This window comes from Typopeltis vanoorti, chromosome 2 (assembly GCF_054136105.1).
Source record: "Typopeltis vanoorti isolate ZY-2024b chromosome 2, IOZ_Tvanoo_1.0, whole genome shotgun sequence".
Lineage (NCBI taxonomy): Eukaryota > Metazoa > Arthropoda > Arachnida > Uropygi > Thelyphonidae > Typopeltis > Typopeltis vanoorti.
The window spans coordinates 101,463,342-101,487,776 of NC_143550.1; the positions used below are offsets into that span (position 1 = coordinate 101,463,342).

Here is a 24,435-nt window from a genome sequence, read left to right on the forward strand (position 1 = left end):
GGACCAAGAACAGAGCTTTGTGGAATCCCCACTGGTCACTTTTTTTTTTTACTTTTGACTCTGCTCCATCATACACTACTCTCTGATGCATGTCTGACAACCACCCACTTAACCATCTCACTAATCTAGTATCCATTCCCATTCCCATTTGTTTTAGCTTATTTAACAGATTTGCATGTGGTATTCAGTCAAATACTTTTGCAAAGTTCAATATAACAGGTATAGGCATTACATTTATCCAATTCTACCACTCTTTGGATAATAACAGGTCTGTAGTTTTCAACCCACCTCTATGCAATGGAGCTATCATACCTTCCTTCCATGCTCTTGGAACTATACCTAAGTTGGGACTCAATAGAATCTTTATTGAGATATTATAGTTATTATGCAACAAAACCTCTTTAAAAGTGAATGATTCTACTGAACATGATAAATGTAATTTAGTTTGGTATGGAGAAACTTCATTGCTTTCATCATACAGATGAAAGCACCGAAACGTTTTCCATGCCATTTTCTGCCTCTGCTAACAGAAAAATTTAAATATATAGGATGTGGTGGTTGCAAGATTTCATTTCTGCTAAATTTACTAGCATTTCATGACACAGTAATAATAGTAGCTAGATAGTAGCAAAATATATTATGATCTTTTGAAAAATATTTGATCGAGCACAAAATGATAATCAGATTGTTTGTATATATATAAGAAGGTTGTGCATGGAAAACTGATGTCATCTTAGTAGAGAAGTAGAGATTATTGTATCATTTTTATTCTAATTTATTTTTTTTTTCAGATACAACAAACTTTGGAAGAATTATAAATGAGGAAGAGGGTGATATATTATGAAGAATATAGAAGGAATGTGGGATTTCAGATTTTACATATAAAAGCAGAATGTGTTACACTTCAGTCCCTTAAGATAAAGATTAGATTACCTTATATAAGGTGGATGGAAACTGATAAAAGAGACTTTAGAAATATAAGTTTAGCAGGAGTAAATATTATGATTATTGCTTATTGAGAGTGTTATTCAACAGCCAGAGAGGGGAAAAAAGGTTTCTTTTGTTTTAATCTACTTGAATTGCATCCTGTTACCACATTCATGATCTAGTCATGGAAACCAGTAAAGATGAGTAACTATGCAGAGATGGGTAATCAAACAGATATTTGAACTCTAGAGTATCTTTATAAGTATCACTTGTTGAAGATTGTATCACATTTTAGCAAGAAAACCGAGTAATTTAACTGGGTGAAGTGATACTATATACAGTAGTTACGCATGGCAATCCAATAATTTTTTTGCTTTAGCAATTGCTTTAGCAATTTTATAGAATAAAATTAAAGTTATGAAAGCTAAACTTATTTGAAACATTAGAATGGCACAAAAATAATAAGCAGCTTATCCTGACAAGAAACTTTACTGCTTCTGCTTACATTTTATGGAAAAGTATGGCCACTCTTCTTGAAAACACTTTGAATATTGGTATTCACAGTGACATCCGTGCTTTTCAGTTAACAAACTGGGAATTCAAATCCCATTGTGGATGAACAATAGTGAAAGTCTTCAGGTGATAATTGAGTTCACTTACTGGGGGGTCTCAGGTGGCTTGAAAATACACCATGTTTGTGTTCTAGAGCAGGGCTCTTGAATTATCTAACACTTGGCCCATTTATGGTGCTAAACTTTTAACAGGTTTCCATTCTTGAATTTAATAGTGAGAAAGGGCATGGTGGACTGGAGCAAAAAACAAAAAAAAAGAACATATTTTTGACATTTTCAGTTTATATGTATGTTAGTTGTGGTATAAATGATTTTTTTTTCCTGTTCGAATGATGTGCTAGGAAAAACAAAAACAAAAAAAATTTAAATACCATTAATACAGTGGAGTTAAAGTGCCAGGAATAGAAAGCAGCATTTCTATATTTGTCAAATAATATATATGAATACATTTGAAAGAAGAATGATAAGAAAGACTATTGAATTATCTGAGAATGGCTTGATCCAAAGTTAAGTTCATCTTTCCTCTCTTATTTTGCATTTTCTTTCAGATGCCTTTTTATTTGTTAATGTAATAGTGCATTGTACTAAATCCAAACGTGTTCATATTGATGCAGTGGTAAATGATCTTCCATATGCATGTGATATATATATCTGCATATGTTTGGTACACTTGCATGTTTTTTTTTTATTTTTATTTATTGTTGCATGCGAATGAATATCTCTCCTTTCAACACTAATGTTCCTTCATGCTGTTGTATCATACAAGATAGTAATCATTGTAGATCTTTGCTAATCATATGTATGAAATTTAAAAAAAAAATAACTGAATTATATATTTAGAAATTTCTGATGTTTTTATATAGACAGTTTTGCCTTATGTGATGAAATATATGCTTGTCGGTATGATAAAAGTGAGATCTGGCTTTACATCTTCAAGATCAAAAATTTAAGAACAAAAATATTCAGGCATACAGAGTTGAAGAATTAATCTCCTCCTAACATCCTTGATCTTTTCTTAGCAAACTCTCTTTTGAAATTTATTATGGGCACTCTCTTCTTGGTAACTTAAGCCATAATGCCATGCTAGTTTTCATTCTTACAGCCACTCAATCTTAGGTCCTTTGGCCAGTAGTGTCAAATGGGATAGCCTCCATGATTTCTACTTCCTGCTGCACAGTATGATTACCACATCTGATCAAATAAATAAAGTAAGTCTTTTCACTTTTTCTCCTATCATTATTCAAGCCTTGGTTTTCATGAAAAAAAAGTATGTCAGAACAGTTCAGGAGGAAAAGGCTACATACTGAGACAAAAACTTCAGCTGCATACTCAACTTACCTATATTTCTTAACTCAGAGTAAGTTGAGTATAAAGCTGAGGGGGGGGGGGGGGCACTTATTGTGAAACAGCCAGTTGTAGAAGATTTGCCTCCTGTTTCCAAAGTATCAAGCCTTCTGGTCCCTTTCTAAGACCAAGGTCTACAGCCTCTTTCCTCTTCCATGCTTCTGCTTTTCTTGCATCCAGTTAGTACCATCATAACATCTCCATGATAAGGCTGGACTTGATGTCACTCATTTCTTTCATCTCCTACAGAGATAACCAAGACCTGTTACCTTCCACTATACCAGAGGTTACCAGGCTTAAACCTTGCACTACCCTTAAAATTTTTTATAAATTTCATGCTTCTTCCAGAAAATAAGTACAAATAAACAATTTGACATGAAAATGAGCTGTGATTATTTACTTTGTGGCTTTCACCCACAAAAGGTTGAAAACCTATAGTACTTAAGTATTGTGGTTGGAATGAGAGGAATTTTTTTGTATGTATGTATATATATATATATATATATATATATAGTTTTATGAAAAAAATTGAATGACTAGAACCAAGATTTAATTAAAAAGGTTTTAATATAAACACACTACTAGTTTCAGCCTGTAACAGCCTTCTTCAGGTGACATTATAAAAGAAAAAACACTAAACATTGAGGGTTAAAAGACTATGAACAACATAGACAGTCTTTATACATAATTAGCATGAAAACATTGTAGTTGTATTTGAAGCTGTTCTTTCATTTGTTGCATTGTTGGGAGAGTGCGTGCTTGCTGCATCACGTGAACGCCAGTACATGATTACAGCTGAATGACTATCTGGGAAGTTGTAGCTTAAGTTGTTATTTAGATGAACAGGATTGAAGATGATTTCTCTCGATTCCACAATTTTTCTCTCTATTTCGTCACTGCAACGGAAGATGTTTGTAGATTTTTCCCAGCAGACTTTGTGACTTTAGTTATCATCATTAGGATTAGCCGAGAAAAGGATATGACTTGATAATGCACTTGCTCGTTGTCTCTTGTAAGTAATGTCTCTCATGTGTTCTTCCATATGCATTTCGACAGATTTGTCTGTCTGCCCGAAATAAGGAATATCGCAGTCACATAATATTTTATATACGCCAGGGTATTTGAGTTGATGATGACAAGGTTTTGGGTGGCTAATTAAGGAACGGATCTTTGGAAGTGGAGTGAACAAGGTTCTGATATTGTATTTTTTTAGAACTTTTGCTAATTTATGTGAAACAGTACTTATGTAAGGAATAGATATATTGCTTTTGAATCTATTTGTTTCTTCTGAGTGATGTCTAGGAGGATTAAGAAGGAATTTGTTAATGATTTTCTTGGAATATCCATTAACTTCGAAAGAAGTTTTCAGATGGTTTATTTCTGTAAGCAGTTCATTTGGATCATCAAGAAGAGAACGGGCTCTATGTACCAAGGGGGAAATTATTCCAAGCTTATGAGGAGGGAAATGATGGGACTGACTGTGCAGATATCTGTTGGTATGTGTGGATTTTCTATATATCGATATTTTTAGTTTACCAGAAGAGCGAGTCAGTTTGACATTAAGAAAAACACACACATACCAACAGATATCTGCACAGTCAGTCCCATCATTTCCCTCCTCATAAGCTTGGAATAATTTCCACCTTGGGACATAGAGCCCGTTCTCTTCTTGATGATCCAAATGAACTGCTTACAGAAATAAACCATCTGAAAACTTCTTTCGAAGTTAATGGATATTCCAAGAAAATCATTAACAAATTCCTTCTTAATCCTCCTAGACATCACTCAGAAGAAACAAATAGATTCAAAAGCAATATATCTATTCCTTACATAAGTACTGTTTCACATAAATTAGCAAAAGTTCTAAAAAAATACAATATCAGAACCTTGTTCACTCCACTTCCAAAGATCCGTTCCTTAATTAGCCACCCAAAACCTTGTCATCATCAACTCAAATACCCTGGCGTATATAAAATATTATGTGACTGCGATATTCCTTATTTCGGGCAGACAGACAAATCTGTCGAAATGCGTATGGAAGAACACATGAGAGACATTACTTACAAGAGACAACGAGCAAGTGCATTATCAAGTCATATCCTTTTCTCGGCTAATCCTAATGATGATAACTAAAGTCACAAAGTCTGCTGGGAAAAATCTACAAACATCTTCCGTTGCAGTGACGAAATAGAGAGAAAAATTGTGGAATCGAGAGAAATCATCTTCAATCCTGTTCATCTAAATAACAACTTAAGCTACAACCTCCCAGATAGTCATTCAGCTGTAATCATGTACTGGCGTTCACGTGATGCAGCAAGCACGCACTCTCCCAACAATGCAACAAATGAAAGAACAGCTTCAAATACAACTACAACGTTTTCATGCTAATTATGTATAAAGACTGTCTATGTTGTTCATAGTCTTTTAACCCTCAATGTTTAGTGTTTTTTCTTTTATAATGTCACCTGAAGAAGGCTGTTACAGGCCGAAACTAGTAGTGTGTTTATATTAAAACCTTTTTAATTAAATCTCGGTTCTAGTCATTCAATTTTTTTCATAAAACTATGTATGTTAACCGAGTCAATGATCATTCTGTCATATATATATATATATATATATATATACATATAATTGTTTTTTTGTTTTGTTTTTTTTTGCCTTTACATAAATACACATTTATTAAATAATTTTACATTTCCTCCTACATTTGCACTTTTACCTTCCAAAATGCTACACTCTCCAAAGTAGCATTCTGGAAGGTAAAACTTCTGGAAGGGTTTTATTCATCAAGAAACTGAGATTTTTAACACGATTATCTTAAAAAAATGGACCACTGTTACAGTTTAGGGGACCATGAGATGGTGGAAGTTGCCTTCTGCATGCTCCCTTTCTCTCTCTCTCTCTCAATCCTTGGTTCATTGATAGCTTTTGCTCACTGTCAATGAAAACTTGAAGATGGAGAATGCCCTCCAAAAGTTAGTTGTAGGCAATCTCTATTGAAGGTTAAGAAATTAATAATACGGTTTTATTTTATAAAGTTGTTAAACGTTTATTTCTTTCTGCATGTTGTAGGCAAGGCATTTTGAGATATCTTTTGTCTTTGACTATTGAGGTTTTGCTTATATATGAAACAAAATTATTTAAATTAAATATTAGAAATTAATTAAATTTTTTTATGACCTGTTTAGTTTTGAAATATTGGTGCTGTTTGTATGACTAATGAGATAGGCAAAGTCACCATTATAATTCACATTGCCAGAATGATTTAATGAACTTACCTCAGTGCATAAATGATTCTGAACAAAGAACCATAATTAATTCTGCTTGTTAAATGATGAAATTGTAATTCAAATAACTTCTTGCACCATGATGTCATCATTTTCAAGCACAGTGCTGAAAACAATAATTGTGACTCACAGTGAAATTGAGCAGAAGTTGCTCTGCTGTATTTCTCAGCATCCGTGGAAATGAAAAGAGCATTATCAGACATCACTAAGTGTTCAGCTATTCAGAAGTAAAAAAAAGGAACTCAGCATGAGGATAATTGTGGAGTTTCTGTCTTCAGTATATGAAGACCAAATAGAAATTAAAAGAGTTAGACATGGAAGACTGAGAGAAGACATACTTTAAAAGAGAGATAAGTGGTAGTTTTTAGTATTCATTAATCCGTATAGGATTTATTTCAGTTTTATTTATTTAAAGATAATAAAATTTTGCAGGATGATTTGGATAGACTGACAATCTAGGCAAAGGAGAATGGATATTGGTTTAATGTGGCAAAGGCAAGGTTATGCATTTTGGGATGAAAAGATTACCAGCTATGTACCGCATTGATGGATCTGTACTCCTGGAAATTGATGAAGCCAGAGATTTGTGGGTATTATTGGATAGGGTGTTAAAGTTTAGAAGCATATTGCAAAAGTAGCTAAAGCAGCTCATCAGATTACTTGGTTACTGAAGAATACCTTGATAATCAGGTTATTATATCTCTTTATAGAGCCTTGGTAAGACCACATCTTAACTACTGTGCTCAGATCTGGTCACTTGAGTTTCTTAAGGAGGAGGTGAAAAGGATCCAGAGGTGAGTGACTAAGATGGTAGCAGGCCTATGGAATGAACCTTATGAAGACAAATTGGAGATTTGCAGGGTACAGAAATTGGTTGACAGGTGAAAAAAGAGTGATATTTGAGACATAGAAATTATTGAATGGTCAAGATTAATATAGAGGAAATTTTTCAGAATAGGTCTTGTGGTGGGAGAACTAGGTGCCATCCTTAGAAACTGAGCAAGAGTGTAGTTAGCAGAGGTCAGGACTTTGGAGAGTGGTAAATGAGTGGAATAGGTTGCAGTCTGTTGTAGGTGCCATGACTGGGAATGAGTTCAAAGTAAGATAGATACTGCACAAATGTTGATGAGGTCTAAGGACTCCATAGAATAGTCCATGATAATAATAATAATAATAATAATAATAATAATAATGGCTGGCCGAGTGGTTAGCATATCCGCTCTCCAGCCAAAAGGCTGTGGGTTCAAATCCCACTGTGGGCATGGATGTGTGTGAGTGTCTGTGGAAATACTAGTGGTGGTTGTTGGCGGTAGATGGCGTTGGTATAGTTGCGGTCAGTTGGTGGATTGAGCAGTGGAAACAGAGCTGTAGAGCAGGTGCCCTCCCTCGATGAGTCCTTGGACTCCTTGGAGGTGTCAAATAATAATAATAATAATAATAATAATAATGTTTATTTCAGCTCTCCAGTTTATAGAAATGTACCCAGTAAAAGTTTGTTTTGTTTAGGATTCTCTCTCTTAAAGTTAATTTAAAGCTGCCAGTATGATTTTAGTTATTGCTTATGGAGAACGTTGAGACTTCCATATAGAAAGTTAATTCATTGTAAAGATAATATGATTCAGGTTTTAGTAGTTAATTCAATGGAGTTTGCTGTGACTTTCTTTTCTTATAGCAAGTGAATTAAGCTATTAAAATGTTTCAGAATAAGAGGTCTGCAGGAAGACGGAGACTAAAATTCCTAAAGTTTTGTCTATAATGGATAACAACATTGACTGGATAAGTAGAAGTGATTTGCTTTTCATACTCCCCTTTATCTGATGAGAGAGAGTTTGCCTGATTACAGGTGATTTGTGAGCTTTATCATAAAGTGCACAAACCATTTTATAAAGCCTTTATGCTCCCTTTTGTGGGCTACTAGTTTTGGCATTAGTCTTTGATTAGGAAGATGGCTTTTGGTCATCTGTGTTTGTAGGGATCTTTCTCATTGTAGTCTGTTGCTTGTCTGATGAGATGATTTGGGTGGGAAACAGTGTCCGAAATACTTTATTGCTATAAAGTGGAGGAGAGAGTGAATGTATGTGAAGTCGGTGTCTCAGTGCAGCTGTTTGTTTCTGATGAACCATGAGCATCTAGTATCATGCCCTGGCATGTATTTTGTACTTTTCTGTAGTGTTTGGATATTGAAGGTGGCTGTGTGGCTTCAAGCTAGTGAGGTGTAGATGAGTAATGGTCTTATTGCCATCTCGTAGAGCAGTTGGTTTTTGCATTTAGCTTGCTGTATCAGTTGAACAAGGGATATATTTGTCTGGTCACATTCAAGTATGTGAGGTCAGAGTGGTTAGTGAAGCACACGGCCTTGTCCAGGTAGAATTGAACATCTGTATGTCACCTGTGTGTGTGTGGGGGGGGGGCTTCTGGTAAAGAATACCGAAACACTTTTTTTGGGGGGGCATTTATTTTGATTTACCATTTTTCTAGTATGGAGATGGTATCTTGGAGTCATTTGGTTGCCAGTTGTGGGTGCAGCGATCTTGTTAAGATTTCTGTATTATCTGCATAGAGTACCAGGATGATTGTGGGTTTTGGAGGAATGTCTACCATACAAATGAAGAATATGAGTGGGACAAGAAGGGAGCCATTTGAAACCATTGAGTTTTACCTGAAATTTTCTGTTGTTTAGGGTATGATGGATTATTTGTATCACATTTTTCGGGACATGATAGACATCACCAGTTATATCCTGTAGTGATGTGTGCAACAATTTGCTGGTTGTAGAATTATTTATCATCTTTTTGTTGACTCAGTAGCACATCTGTTATCTGGCACCAGGGAAATCCAGACAATCAGAGATGAGTTATTAAGAAACACAATATATCACTTATCCAAAGAATTTTATTAATTAAATGGAAGATTTTAAATTAATCAAACAAACTATCACTATAACGGCTAACCATTTAACTAACCACAATATACAGCCAGTTAGTTACTCTTCATTACCTCTACCTCAATTACAAAAAATTGATCAATCATGAATGAAAAATTACTGCTTCACACCTAAAATCAAGAAAATTGAAATTCTCATAATCCAGTGCTATAACCACCCAAACTGCCAATGACTAGTCTAAGAGTAATTTTGTCTGTATAGGATAACTGTTGGCTTATATGTTTGAAATGAGGCTGTGTAAATTAAAGTGCTTCTCATGTTGTTTGAAGTTGTGCTTTGAAGAATATGTTGGCACTTGCATAATTAAGTTAAAATGATTTTATGTTTTTGTGTGTGCGTGCGCGCGTGTATATATCAGAGGCAAATATTCCAGGTGTGCTAGATGTGCACTGCTCATCCATGGAATATCACTATCACCGATATTATGTTTTTGCATTTATTCCCATTAAAGACTCTTCTAATTGTTTCCAGACTTTGCGTGATTCCTAAAAGTAAACAATGTATTAATGCTTCATGAAGAGGACACTTTTCTACGCATAAACATCGCATCACATATGCTTTAATAGCCCGGGTGTGCATTCAAAATGCATACGCCGTTGAAAAGATGTACAGATGGCACATCGGGTCAAATTCTTAGCAGTCTAGTAGTTTTAAATTGCTTAGAAGACAAGGCAGGGTGAGCTCTTAGACAGTAGCATATGAAGGCTGTGATTGCTTATTGTGTCAACCAATCCAATTGAACATTGTCATTTGTCATGAGTTGCTGTTTCAGTTTTCTGAGTTTCATCTATATTGCATGCGTGAAATGTGAAATGGCATGGTAGGCAAGCTTTTACATATAATATAGACAAGTTTTTAATGTATAATTTTAGATAAATTCATAACTTTTTTGACCATATTTACAATGTGCAACAGTATTGTAGTCGAAGGAGATGAGCTTCATTCTCCTCTTCCAAATTTTATGCCTTTGAGTAATTCAAATATACGAAAGAAATATAGCATTCTCTTTCATTATTGTTTTTTGATATACAATATCATAAAACAAACACATTGTCCCCACTCTGCACAAATTTGGTTACAATTAATTGATAAAGTATTCAAAGTTATTCCACAATTAATTGCATTGGACCAATTAAGATGCGCACTGATGTGCTATGCATCCTTAGAACTTTCATACATTGATAAAAATGCAAGCATATAGTCAAACTGAAGTGAACTTTGTAGCGCAGGTTGCATAGGCCATGACAGCACACCCAACTGAAATGGGCATGCAGTGTCACTGATATATATACAGGGTGTTCGGGATAAATTTGACATATTTATAATTAATTATATTTTTCCGTAAGTTACATGTATTAACACACACTTCTCTTCATTTAAAAGTTTGGACCCTTCTTCATTCATATACAAGATGTCAGAAAGGATGGATAGCTGGAACCCACCTGAATCATGGAAGAGAATAACTTGTATCATGATGATTCGTGCCTGCCATCAAAATAAGGATATTACGACTGCTGCCCAATGCTCCCTGAATACAGTAAAAACAATCAGGCATGAACTAGAGACTTGCAATGGTGACTACGAGGATGTAGCAAGAAGAAAGATCCCTAGCAGACGATCTGATTGCGTTCGTACAGCAGAATTCCTCGCAACTCTGCAGGAACAGGTGTTGAAGAACCCTGGCATTGGAATTCGGGCTTTGTTCGTGGAGTTGCTAACTGTAGTCAAGCCCTGGATAACAAGGGTAGCCAATGGTAGGCCGTATGTATGGCAGCAGGATTCGGCCCCTTGCCACACCTCTGGGAAAAGTCAAAAATGGTTGTCTGAAAATTTCTACAACTTCACCAGTCCAAATGTTTGGCCTCCAAACTCCCCAGACCTTAACCCCATGGATTATTTTGTATGGGGCGCAGTTGAAAAAGACACCAATCGCACTTCCAGTAATACAAAAGCCCAGTTAATGGATAAAATTAAAACAGTTTTTGCGGCCCTTCCCAGGGAGACTGTAGCATCAGCTTGTTCGAGGTTCCGAAGCAGAATTGAAGCTGTGATCGATGCTAATGGTGGTTATTTTGAGTAAATCTTGTTGATAGTATTGTAATTAACTCTGCCTGTAATGTTTTTTTGTCAATTCATTAAATTTAATAGATACAAAGAAGATTTTCTTTTTCCTTACGAAACTGTCAAATTTATCCCGAACACCCTGTATATATATATATATCAGTGGCAGCCCGTACATAAACACTGCAGCACTCCCAAGGAAAAAATGAAAAAATTAAATTTTGTTTGTGTTTATAAATAATAACAATGCTTACAACATTATATAAATGCAATACAACATGTTAAAGGTTACAGCTTATATTTCGACACATTGATTGAATAGTTAATAATTGGAATTGTTCTATTAATGCTTTAGATTACGAAACAAATGCACTGTGATTTAACTCCGATATTCGTTTGTGCTGGTCATTGCACGTTACATCAATCCCACACTGCTCAAACAGCAGTGTATCTTTAGTATGCTTACGCTTCGTGTGTCTGTGTGTGGTGAACTATTTTTGGTAAATCTTATTTTATTTTGTTAAAATAACATATAATTATTTATTTATTATAGATACAAGGCTGAATTATAACGAGTGTCACTGTTGAAAATATAAAAATAATTATATTTTTCGTTTGTTTCGTGTAACGATAATTGCGATCTAATGCTGATATTCGTTTGTGCTTGCATGTTACATCAGATGATACACTGCTGTTTGCGCAGTGTATCATATGCTTCCGTGCGTTATTTCTGTGAGATACGAAACGTTTATTATTGGTGTGTGTTTGTGGTGAACTATTTTTTGTAAATCTTATTTTATTTTGTTAAAATAACATATAATTATTTATTTATTATAGATACAAGGCTGAATTAGGATGAGTGTCACTGTTGAAAATATGAAAAGAATTATATTTTTTCAATTATCGTTACACGAAACAAATGCACTGCGATCTAATGCCGATATTCATTTGTGCTTGTCATTGCTATCGATATGAAACTTTTATTATTGGTGTTTGTTCGTGGTGAGGATGAAATGTTTTTAATAGAGCAATTTTTAATATGTAAATTTATTTATTAATAAATTCGTTACTGATTAGGAAAAAAAAAGATTTTTTTTTTTGTATATGCAGCACCCCCATAAAATATTCACCGGCCGCCACTGATATATATATATATATATTGTTTTTATTTTTTTTTAAATTAAAGATTTTGGTTTTGAAGGTCTTTGAAGACTCGCTTTCTTAATGGTGATTAAGTTTAATAAAAAAAAGTTATGTTATATATGAGATATTCTGGGATCAAATATATACAAGTTTGGTGATTTGCAATTTAGTTTCAGGTGTCTTCTTTTTATTTTGAAATTTTTGAAATTTTGAGCTTAGCCATTCTGACTTAAGGAAATAATTACTAATAGTACAGTTGACAGGATTACATGCTTAGAAAAAGAAAGTAAAAATATATGCACATACCCCACATATACAGGGCTAAATTTGGAGCTCTGTTTACTACTCCCTTTGCAGAATAAAAGGTGTTAAAGATGTGTTGAATTTTTTCTTGACAATTATTCATAAGACTACACTTTTTTTATACAATATTTGTCAAGTAGCTTTATTTTATCCTCCTACATGTTTTGCCAATTTTTCTATTGGCATCCTCAGGGAATACAAACTAGTAAGCTAAAATGAAGGTTACAGACTAGGTTATAACTGATGGTTCTAATTCATACAAAAAATTGGTATTGTGCGTGCAATGTGCGTGTCTCGTTAACGTGATTTATTCGTTATGGCTCATGACGTAACTGTTATGAAAGTTCATTTCTTTGATGTTTAATGATCTGATAAAAGTTTTATCAGATCATTAAAGGAGTGATTGAAAATTCTACCAATGAGTGTTCTACCAATTTTTATCTTTCAGGTAAAAATTGGTAGAATGATCATAACTGTATTAAATATGAATTACTTAATACAGTCTGAAGGTATGAATTCTCTTTACAAACTTTTTACTTACAATCAGATGTTGCTCATTTTGAGTTTTAGAGCAATTGAATGTGGGTTTTTTTTTTTTTTTTTTTTTTTTTTTTTTTTTTGATTTGAAGATCTGTACGTTGTACTCTAGGAAATTCGTAAGAAGGAAGACCATTACAAAAGACAGCACAGTAGCAGGAATGAATGAATAATGAAAGGAAAATCCAGTGGGGAATTCTGCAGAAAATATTTATTTTTGCTCTCTTTGATATGGAGTCAAGTATTTTTAGGGAACCTCTCAGTGCATAACTTCAAATTTGAGAACAGTATTCAATGATTGGAGAGATTTGTATTTGGTTAATAGCTGTTCAGAGGTAACATAAGCTTTGGACAAAAGGCCCTTTACACCGTACCTCATCTGGTAAACGAAGAAACCTAAATTCTTGCACACAGGTGATATTTGCAGTATGCCTGTACAATAAAGATTGAAAGTCAGAGGTTTTGGTACTGTCAAAAATAATACAAGAAAAGGTTTCTCTCTCCCTCTCTTTTGTACAAGAAATATGTCTACATTGAGTGTTACAGGAAATGATATTAACAGAGTTATCTGAATCCTATTGAAGAATGGTTCGTAGATCAGAATTTAGGGTTATGGAAGTTGATACACTAGAAGTTTTGTTGATTTACGTAATGCAAGTTTTATCAAATGAAAAAGAGGAGTGCAGTGTACTGTCATTACCCTGCATTTGTAGTCAACTTGGGAAAGTTATTGATATACAGAAGGAAGAAACTAAATGAAAGAACAGAACTGTGCAGAATCCCAGCCTTAGCTACAAAATTTGAGGATAAAGATTCATCCACTGTCACATGTAAAGTGCATCCAGAGAAAAAGCTGGCAACCCAGTTACTGAAGTCAGAACACAAAACATATGATGAGAGCTTACTCAGCAGCCCTTTGTGTCAAAAATCAATCATATACCTTACAGATACTGAGAGCAATCACTTGATATCCCAGAAACTTTTCCATGGCATCTGTCCAAATATAAATGACATAGGCAATAAGATCCTTCTATTGATCAGTAGCCATTACAGTCTGTACTGGTGATCATTTATTAACTGAGAGGTTTCCAGAAGCATAGAAGTTGAATATTAATGGTTTTCTCATTAATACTTTAGAAGTGAATTGAAAATTCACTTTTTTCACTAGTCACAGGGAGTGAGATCAGCCAACGAGGTGGCCATACTGGGAAATGCACAACTAATCAGTTGTGCATTTCAGTGGGTGTTCAGTGAATGTTAAGAAGTGTTTTCTTAACATTCACTGTACCAGCAATCTAATATGAGGTGGTGCTCCAGCCTGCATGAATATGGTAGAGTCAAGGCATCTTCACTGCTGTGTAGTTGAGTAACAACAAAGCTGCGCATCATCTCTTGATACCTTACAACAGAGACGGTACAAGTCACTGGTCCTATTGTGTGAAGTTCTTCGAAAAAATACAAACTGATAATAAACAATGCAGTGAAACCACACCACACTGTGACTTTCAGTGAGTATAAAGGCGTCTGATGGAACACGAGGGTTATTTTTAGCCCAGATGTGGCAGCTGTGTGAGTTAACACTACTGTTCAGATAAAAATGTCTCATCACTCCACAAAATCTTCCACCTCCATTCAATCTAAGAACATTAGGGCAAGCTGCAGTCAAGTTTTTGCATCACCATGAAGCCAAGCAGATCTTGTAGGGGGAAAAAGCTCAGCATTTGATGCAGAATTTTCCACACAGTTAAGTATGACATATCCAGTTGCCTAGATATTGCCCAAGCACTGCTAGACCTTTTGCGTTATTCATTCTGTGTTTCACAACGGCAGTTGCAACTTTGTGAACTTGTTGATGTATAATCCTTTTGCACCCTCGTCCTGGCTTCATTGCTAAAGATTTGTTATTGTCATTAGACTTTTTCTCCTATCTTTCAAACACCAAAATTCTCAAAGCATGACATTAGCATTACTACATTGTTGATAATAAAGCTTGACCTTCTGGTAAGGTGAGATCCATAGCACTTCAGTCCCTTATCATAATGATGTGAATCCGTTTCAGTCTTCCTGATATCCACCAAGTCATCAGTAGAAACAGTGAGATTATGCAAATATCACATGCTTATAGCACTAAAAGTCCCCTTGTGTCAGAATTTTGTATTATTTTTTATCTTCTTTAAATAAAAACCCCATGTTCCAGAATGTACTTTCACCAAGTTTGGTTGAGTTTTGTCCAATACATCTTTCACTACAGGGCTCTGAACACCTCCTCTTTAATTATGGACACCCTGTATAATATCTAGTGGTTGGTTACAGAATAACAGTTTTTAAGCTGTACCCTTGGAAGGAGGAAATGTTGGATCTTTCTGCATGCTGTAAGAAATAGATTAAAAAAAAAAAAAGATCTTCCCCCCCCCCTCTATGGCCCAAATGTGGTTTTTGATCACTTCTAAGCAAAATTGTCAGTATTATACTGGATGATGAAACTTATCTACCATGTAGTAATGTCTTATACCATAAAAGTTTGGCATTTCCCCTGAAGGGTGTAGATGGCACATCTTACCAACATTCCTTCACTTCTACATTGTTTTCCTCCCATCTATATTGGCTGGGGGATATATATCCAACACCACCAACATGAAGGTGTAAACAAAGGATTTGGTTTGCTGCAGGCTGACCAGACTGCACTGAAGTTCGCAAAAACCTACCAAAGATGGTGTAAAGTTTACAAAATAGTGTGAAAGGAAATCTGGAGAAATAAAAAGACCATCCATGGAGGTTGTATAAGATGTGTTTGTGAGAAAAAGAAGAGTAAGAAGGTTCAATTTTTTGTGTGCATGTGATGCATTGTAGTACAGTTAAGCCGTACTTGCACTTTTCCTAGAGGTGGGCAGGGCCCAAGGCACTACAGTGCTCTTGGGCCCCTTCTGCATTGTTTGAGGCCCTTACATTAACCCTAATTTTTCAGGGCTCCATCAGCTAAAGTCTCATGTGCCTTTGCATAAGTACAGCCCTGAATACAGTGCATTGATAGAAAGGATTGGTAAATGCACTAATGTTGAATAAATCTGAGGCAACCTATAACAGGAATGAGTTGATATTTAGTGTGCACCTCTTATTATGATGATTTCTCTGATTCCAATGAGTAATGAATATGATACTTAAAGGTTTACTTTTGTTTGATAAGTGAGTTTATTTTTTCTCTTATTATTTTGTTATCCTGCATGTAATGGATATTTAGTAATATTAATTGCTTATGTCTGTTATTTTTGAAAATTATATATCTATCAGTTATTTGATTATCTCAAATAGGTCTAATGGACCCTTGTTCAAAATGTAGCCTGTGGACATCTGTGCTTTACAAGATCATAAACAAGACTGATGTACCTGTTGAAAAGTGCAGAAAAATTATTAAGAAAAAATTTGAGTTTCTTATTCCATTTCCTTAATTGCCATCATCCAGAAAAAGGGGAAGCGTGCACTCAATATGATCATGCTGAAGAAAACTGAATTGCAATTATCACTACCTCCTAATTTTTTATTTGACTTAATACCAAAGCAGTTACTGGATTGATATATTTCTTTAGAACATCCCTATTTAAAATTAGATTTAATTTACTTGAAACACAAACTTTAAATTTGAAATCTAGGCCACAGTCAAGTTTGTCATGAACTATGTTTAAATTAAATTAGTCACATAATTTTTTTAATTGAAATTTACCAGTTGAAGTTTTATCAATCAAGTAAACTGAGTTTTACTCATGAGTAAAAGAGTTTTAACAAACAATCTTTGTATAGAATGCAATTTTGTAGCAATTATGCATCATGCATTCTAAAGCAGTAGTAGTGTTAGTGTTTTTTTTTTTTGTTTTTTTTTGAAAAAGAATTATTTATTAAAGAAATTTTGATATTCTACATAAAAATGTATACACTAAAAACTTTTATTTTCAAGTTTTTGTCTCATGTCTCTAAAACAAGAATGTTATTGAGACATTTTATTATATAGATTTTCTACAGTTTTAATCTAAAATGCAAGTTCACTAGTGCATGATGCATTAATACTAGTGTAGATATTAATTTTATATTTGATACTTATGTGGGATAAACCCAAATATTTTGTTTTTGCTAAATAATAGTTATTTATTATAGTTAATAAATAACTTAAAGTATATATATATATATAGTTAATAAAACATCTTTAATTACAGTATTTTAATCATTAACAGATCTAAATCTATCATTAGGATTCTTTTTGCTATGTTATAACAATCAAAAGCTTATAAGAATCTTTTCTGCTCAAACTGAAAGTTCTGAATGAGTGGAAAAAATGCAAAAAACTTGGAAGCAGTACCAGCCTTCATCAAAGTGACTCCAGCCTTCAGTGCCAGTGAATATAATCACAATAATGGACTCTCAGAATCTGTTTTACTTATTCTCAGAGACCAGTATATTTATTTATATTCCATTAAATTATGATCCCACTATATCTTAATCCGAGATTTATTTAGAAAAGTTTACTCAAAAAGTTCCTCCATAGAGTAGTTGGAAGAATAGTAGAATATTGTGCCTTTTGAATAGAAAAGACTTGCATTTGATTCTTGTTTTGATGAGAGGAATCTTTATATGGAATTTTTCAAGTGAAGGTGAGTTAGCCAATCTCATATGGAGGTAACAGGATTTTTTCTCCTGGAAACTTGGGTTTTTCATCCCACATACAGGCAAATCAGCCGTGAGATTTACAGACAAAAAATATTGTTGGTGGTGGGGGGTAGATGCCATTGATAGTAGTAGTGTCGTTGTATGTATTTTAGAATTAAGTACTAGGGATGTGTATAGTAGAGTAGAGTAGAGTAGAAGGCCTTCCCATGATGAGTCCTTGGAGATGTCACATAATAATAATAACATAATAAAGTATCTTTTTTGCCTTTCTGTAGTTCACACTCATCCCCTCCCAGAATGTATGGTTTACCAAAAATTTGCAGAACTAATTATCCTCTTAGCCATACAGTAGATGTTACTGATTATCACTCTTATAGATTATCCAAATAATTAGTGAAATTCTTTCTCTGCTCCTCCTCACTGGTCATACTGCTTCTTACATAAAAAATTCAACGCATTTTAAAGCTTCTGTGAAGAATTTAATTGTAAATATTGGAGTCATGAAAAAATGGTCAATAGAGAAAGCTAATAATGATATAATTTTTTCATTTAGTACTATCATAATAACCTGTATATCTTCTGAGGGTACATAGCAAGAATTTGATGATAAGTTTGATGTACTGGTCAACTTTGGGATCACTTCACTGGTTACTGATATTCCCTTGAAATGACACCTTAACATTTAAAAAACTTTTTCTTCCTGATATCTGTTTTCTTTTACCATCCATTTTGGTTAATAAATACTCTTGGAAGAACAAAATGTGCACACAGAGGATACCACTATTTCTCATGGCAACTTTTCTCAGAAAATTTTAAAAATCATGCTCTTGACTCAGCTCTTCTTAAGTTTTCTGTTTGAGATACATAGTTCATGTGCTCTCTGTCTGGCCTCATATCCTAGACACATTAGTGCTTTCCTGCTTTGCCTCATTGGTCAACATATCTGTTTCATCGAAAAGGAAATTAATAATAGTCTAGCCTTTCTAGACACCATAGTCGTACATCTTCCTGATGGTAACCTTTCTTTTGCAGTATAGAGAAAACCCACCCACATGAGCAAACATATTCACAAATTTTCCCCTCATTCCCTGTCCTCTTCCCCTTCAGTAGTATGGTATTATGCAAACTAACCAATAGAATCAGTAATCTTTGTTCCAATGAGGTGTCTCTTACAGCTGAACTCAATGTTACATGCTGTGCCTTTATATATCTATCTAATGGCTATAGAATCAACATAATACTTTATGTTGATTCTATAGTCTTTATGTTGATTCTTGAGTTTAACATGACCTTAATCAAAAGAGGTGCCATAGTACCAATTTACTGTAATAAAAAATACAACTTACAACTCCATGTATTCTGTTTCTGCTATTTATAAATCAAATTCAGTGATATTAAAATGTGACATGGAAAAAACATGCCTCATGATTGCATTACCCATTGCTTGCCAAAAAAAATTGAACCTTTATCTTCCACACAATCCTCAGCCTTCTCTTCATAAAGATTATAGTAGTGCTATTGCTATTCCCTGTGTCCAGGATATATCTGAAAAAATAACTAGTATTTTATAGAAATCAGCCTCTGCGCTACCTTCAAGTCTTACTTGAAACTGGCTAGCTTTATCTGCTCTCCTAAGAATCAACTTCCTCTCTTAGTTCCTGGTTTGTATAGAATTCCTTGTTCTTACAGGTTGGCTTACTATGCACAAAACAGGAAGATTAACTGCCATCTGCACAGAAGGACATAAAAAAAATACATCTATTATCACGACTATGAACAATCAGGTCTAGCAGACCATGATTTAGATACTCCACACAGAATGAAATGGGGGGAAAAACCACTTTGCTCCATTGCAGTAAGTTTAGAAATGAAAGACTTTTTTTAGAGTCTGCAACTTCCCTTTAAAACCAATTCAATCTGAATAAATGTGGATGTGTTAAGCTTCCCAAAATGTGGCAAGTATTAACTCGTAGGGATCCAATGTTACAACTGAGGCGTTTGACATGCCTACCTAGTTAGGATTCTAGACCTGTATTTATCAAGTTTCACTTTGTTTTTGTGATGCCTTGTATATGCGTGTTATAGTTTCGTGTTGTATTTCCTGAAAATTTCTCTGTGACTGAGATGAAATATTGGAGATAATAATTAATCCTTTCTCAGTGTTGCTTTCACTCTGATTAGTATTTAGGATATTTGCTGGTTTGAACTCATTATTAGGTTTTATGGAATGAATACAGCACAGAGAAATAATTTAATACAAGTTTAATGAATCCTATATTTTCTCAGCCACAGAAACATCATCAGGGATACTCTTAAAATTATAAAAGCATACACAAAGTGGAAAAAGTTAGACTAGAAGTTGATACATTTATGGCATGTTCTATTTGGCCATATAGCCTGAGACACATTAGACTCCCTCTTCCTCCACTTCAATAGCCAGTACCCCAGAATCTAGTCATTATAAAAAAAAAGAAAATAATAATAATAGCCTGCCTTTTTGAGATATTCTAATCATGCATCTTCCCAATGGTACTGTTTTTCTCAGTATATACAGAAAACCACCCACACAGGTAGATACATACACAAACTTCCTATCCCTCTGCTCTCAACAGTATGGTGTTATCAAAATCCTTGTCAACATAGCTTCCAACCAATACTCCACCAGGTTGAACCCTCCTTTATTTGCCAGATCTTCCCATTCACTGGGAAGATCTGGAAAATCTGCCAAAACATACAGACTCCACTACTACTACTGCTATTATATTCCCTATATAACAGCCCAGAGGGACACTTCAGAAAAAATAGCCAGAACCCTAAAGAAATATAATCTCTGCACTGCTTTCAAACTTTCAAAAATATGGTCAAACTGGGAGATCTGATAGCACTGTTTAGATGAACACAAGAAATGCATCTTCCACTATAGTTATGATCATTCAGGTCTAGCTGACCATGCATTGGATACCTTGCACGGAATCAAATGGGGGGGAGTGAAGCATAGCAATGCTATGCTTCACTGCAACAAATACAAACTTGAAAGACTTTTTCTTTTTAGAATCAGCAACAGATTTGAGAAACCAGCCTAATCTTAATAAATATGGTTATTAAACTTTTCATTCTTAGTTCTTGCATCCAAAGAGAGCGCAGGGTAAATACATGCACAGGTAGCCCCCTCCACACACACACACACACTCTTTAATAGAACTTGAAGCTTGTAGTCTAATTCTTTCCACTCAATTGTTTTGTGTGGGATTTTGCAATTTTAATATTATATCCCAATGATGTCTCTGTGATGGAGATAAAATATGGGATCCATTAAACCTAATGATCAGTTTTAATTCCGTTAAGCCTCTAACATGACCTTAATCGAAAGAGGTGCCATAGTACCAATTTACTGTAATAAAAAATACAACTTACAACTCCATGTATTCTCTTTCTGCTATTTATAAATCAAATTCAGTGATATTAGAATGTGACATGGAAAAAACATGCCTCTTGCTTGCATTACCCATTGCTTGCCAAAAAAAATGTAACCTTTAATGGACGGATGACTTGCAATATATATAGCTTCTCCCAGTGAAGTCAGCTTGCCTTCCCATACCATGGAAAGGCGAGCTGGTCCCAGAAATAGGGCTGTAGTAAGGCAAGTATTGTTGCCCCAAATATATCTTCTCTAGTTGGAGAGAATGCCAGCTGGACCTCTAGGTGACAAATTCCTCATTGTCCGTAAAAATACCATACCTACTTACTGGAGGCATGAACTCGCTACTACCAGGTTTCATCTCCAGAGTAGAGTCTCCTTTTTTCTCACAGGTAGTACATGATGGACTTGCTGGGTATGCAATAAATAATGAAGTAGGGAACCATTTTCATTCGGTATAGCAGAAAGCAATTTTGCTGTCAGCTACTCAGTAGTACGCTTGAGCAAACGATGGTAATGCATCTGGAGGCTTCCTAATCAGCTAGAAAGTAGTCCTATTGATGCTTATTAGGAACATGCTTATTGATGCTTATTACATGGTCTTGACAGTGCTCCCCCCCCCCTCCTGCAAGGATCAGAGACCAGGTGCCTAAGTCCTTCACCTCTATGAGGGTGGTCTGGAAAGTTCTCAACCATGGATGGCAACACTATTGGCAATTCCACTATATGCATGCGTCCTCTATGCTTACCGTATTAATAAGCAAAAATGGCGATAAAAGCCCAACGGCAGAGCTCATTGGGATTCGCCAATGCAGCAAACTCGAACACTGACAAGATAAGTTCATGCAGTTGCAGACCAGACATCGCCGTTGGATCTTATGTGTGATTTCTGTGTCAGATTGCATGCTTCCACTGCAGATATAGACGAATCAGTACATGAACTGCTTAACAACCTGAACCAGCCTTTTTTTTTTTTTTTTCTGTGAACGTTTCGTCCCTACAGTAAAACAACTGAACTTCGGAAAATCTTCTATTGCTGAAAGCAACACCTAATCATTATAAACGAGTCTCTTCCCCTGCAAAATCAAATCACTGGAAACCAAACTTGAAGTAGTAGGTGATCAGCACTTCAATGTAAATGCACCAGCTGCAGAAAACACTAACAGTCTCTGCTATCTCATTTCATCGACTAGATCGAGGAAGAAAATGAGTTCAGTACCGCCATTCATAACTTTCATGCAGAAAATGACCGTGCCCTAAGGAAATACATCATTAATTAGCTAGTGAATGTCTGCGATTCGGCAAAAATCGTCTTTTTGCACATAGCTTCCGACCCATGAATGAAAGAAACAGAACAAACCGTACCTCTTAAAAGTGACCTTTGAAACCGATAAGAACATCATGTTTAATATTGGCAGCGAACAAGTTCAAAGGCAATTCTCCCCAATCGCGGGTAAGGTAAAAAAGGGATATTAGTTAGAATATATAGTGTTACTAATAACCACTGTGAAAACTGTAACATAGGCGCTGCATAGGAAGCGTGTAAGACCCAAATTTGGACTTCAACAAGCCCCCCCCCCCCTCAGAACCTTCAAATGCACTTGAAAAATACACTTAACACAATCTTAAATTTCAACCCCTATAGCACTACTCATCTCAGTTTTTTCGCCAACACACTGACTCCTTTCAACTCAACATCTGTACATATATTTGCTCTTACAAACTATGCCGGAAAGCATCCAAATTAGAGTTGCCTGACTGATGATCTTTAAATCACTCCACACTCAGTGAAATTACTATGTCGTGCCACCAACCATTCTGAACTGTTTGCAGAAAACACTAACAGTCTCTGCAAGAACTCTGAATTTTCTCCAGTTCCACTTTCCCAACAGCAAAGTTATTTCCCTTCTTTTTTAATGTTTACAACACCAGCTGGCTTTCCTCCAGTAGCACAAATTAAGCAGTTAGAAATGATGAGATATTTGCCATCACTAATGACTTTATGCATATTGTTGACATACCTTCTAGAATACCAGATTACCCCAACCATTTTCCTAACACTGCAGATTTCTTCACTAGTGACCGATCATACATCGTGCCTTCATTCTCTAGATATTTCAGACCACAATTTATTGCTTATCACTTCTCCCATGGAACAACAATCAGCCGCTCTCTATAAATAGTTGTCTGGTGCTATAACAATGCTAATTTTTAACTTCTATATCTTATTCCCTTAGTTGGACTCGACTTTCAAATCAAACGTTTGAACTGAAAGCATCACCGAAGTTATTCTTAGTGGTATGGAAACATATTCCCCACTCCACTATATGAGTGGAGTAGGGAATAAGCCTTTCCAGAACGTGCACTCTGTACACACAAAGAATCCAGAATATTGCAACTGGCTTTTATCAAGTATTCCATCTTCATTCACCTCTTATACCAGTGCCCAAAACAGCTGCAAGAAAACTGGCTTTGAATCCAAAAGGTCTCCTGCCAAAGAGACCTTTTGGATTCTGGTCTCTTGCCAAAGCAATTGGTAATAATTTCTCTCAAACAAAACCTTTTTGATACATTCCTTCCACCCTTGTTACACCAGGTGGTTCTACTGCATCATAACACACAGAAAAGCTAATCTCCTGGCTTCATTCCTTCCCCCAAATGCACAAATAGCTGATCATGGTAATGCCCTCCCCCCAATCTTTTCAAATGCTCAAAACTCAGTGTCCCTCTGTCCTTTTATCAGAATCGTCGTATCCAAATTACACACCCAAAAGTCTGCTGGTTCCAGTGACATTTCTCCGATTGTCCTGAAGATTTGTGCTCCGGAGTTGATTCCTGTCCTATGCTGTTTTTTTTTTTTTAATGATCTTTTACTTTTCCTGCGTTTATCACATAGCTCTGAAAAGCAGCTATGCTCAACCCATTCCAAAAGTACAACAAATTCTCGATATAAAATTACTGCCCCAATCTCTCTTACCTCAATCGTCTTCAGAGTAACGAAAAGAACTATCAACACTCAGCACTTATGCTACCTTGAAGATGACCGAATAAAGAACGACCACCAGTATGTGTTCTGTCCCTTCCAATTAACAGGTAATCTACAGGGTGTTCGGGATAAATTTGACAGTTTCGTAAGGAAAAAGAAAATCTTCTTTGTATCTATTAAATTTAATGAATTGACAAAAAAACATTACAGGCAGAGTTAATTACAATACTATCAACAAGATTTACTCAAAATAACCA

At 35.1% G+C, this 24,435-nt stretch overlaps 1 protein-coding gene across 3 annotated transcripts in view; it reads left to right on the forward strand.

Annotated features, from left to right (window-relative positions):
* LOC150109295 (acyltransferase PGAP2-like) overlaps positions 1-16,944 on the forward strand; it is a 222,977-nt gene extending 206,033 nt beyond the window's left edge. Inside the window, exons 6-7 of one of the 3 annotated variants that reach the window (XM_090407069.1) lie at positions 11,491-11,635; positions 16,428-16,944. In XM_090407069.1, coding sequence (XP_090263195.1) covers positions 11,491-11,592 — 102 coding nt within the window. In that variant the 3' untranslated portion in view covers positions 11,593-11,635; positions 16,428-16,944. Of the gene's footprint in view, positions 1-791; positions 3,141-11,490; positions 11,636-16,427 lie in introns of those variants that run through there. The other 2 variants (XM_090407099.1, XM_090407088.1) reach the window with 2 other exon arrangements.
* Positions 16,945-24,435: the final 7,491 nt, after the last annotated feature.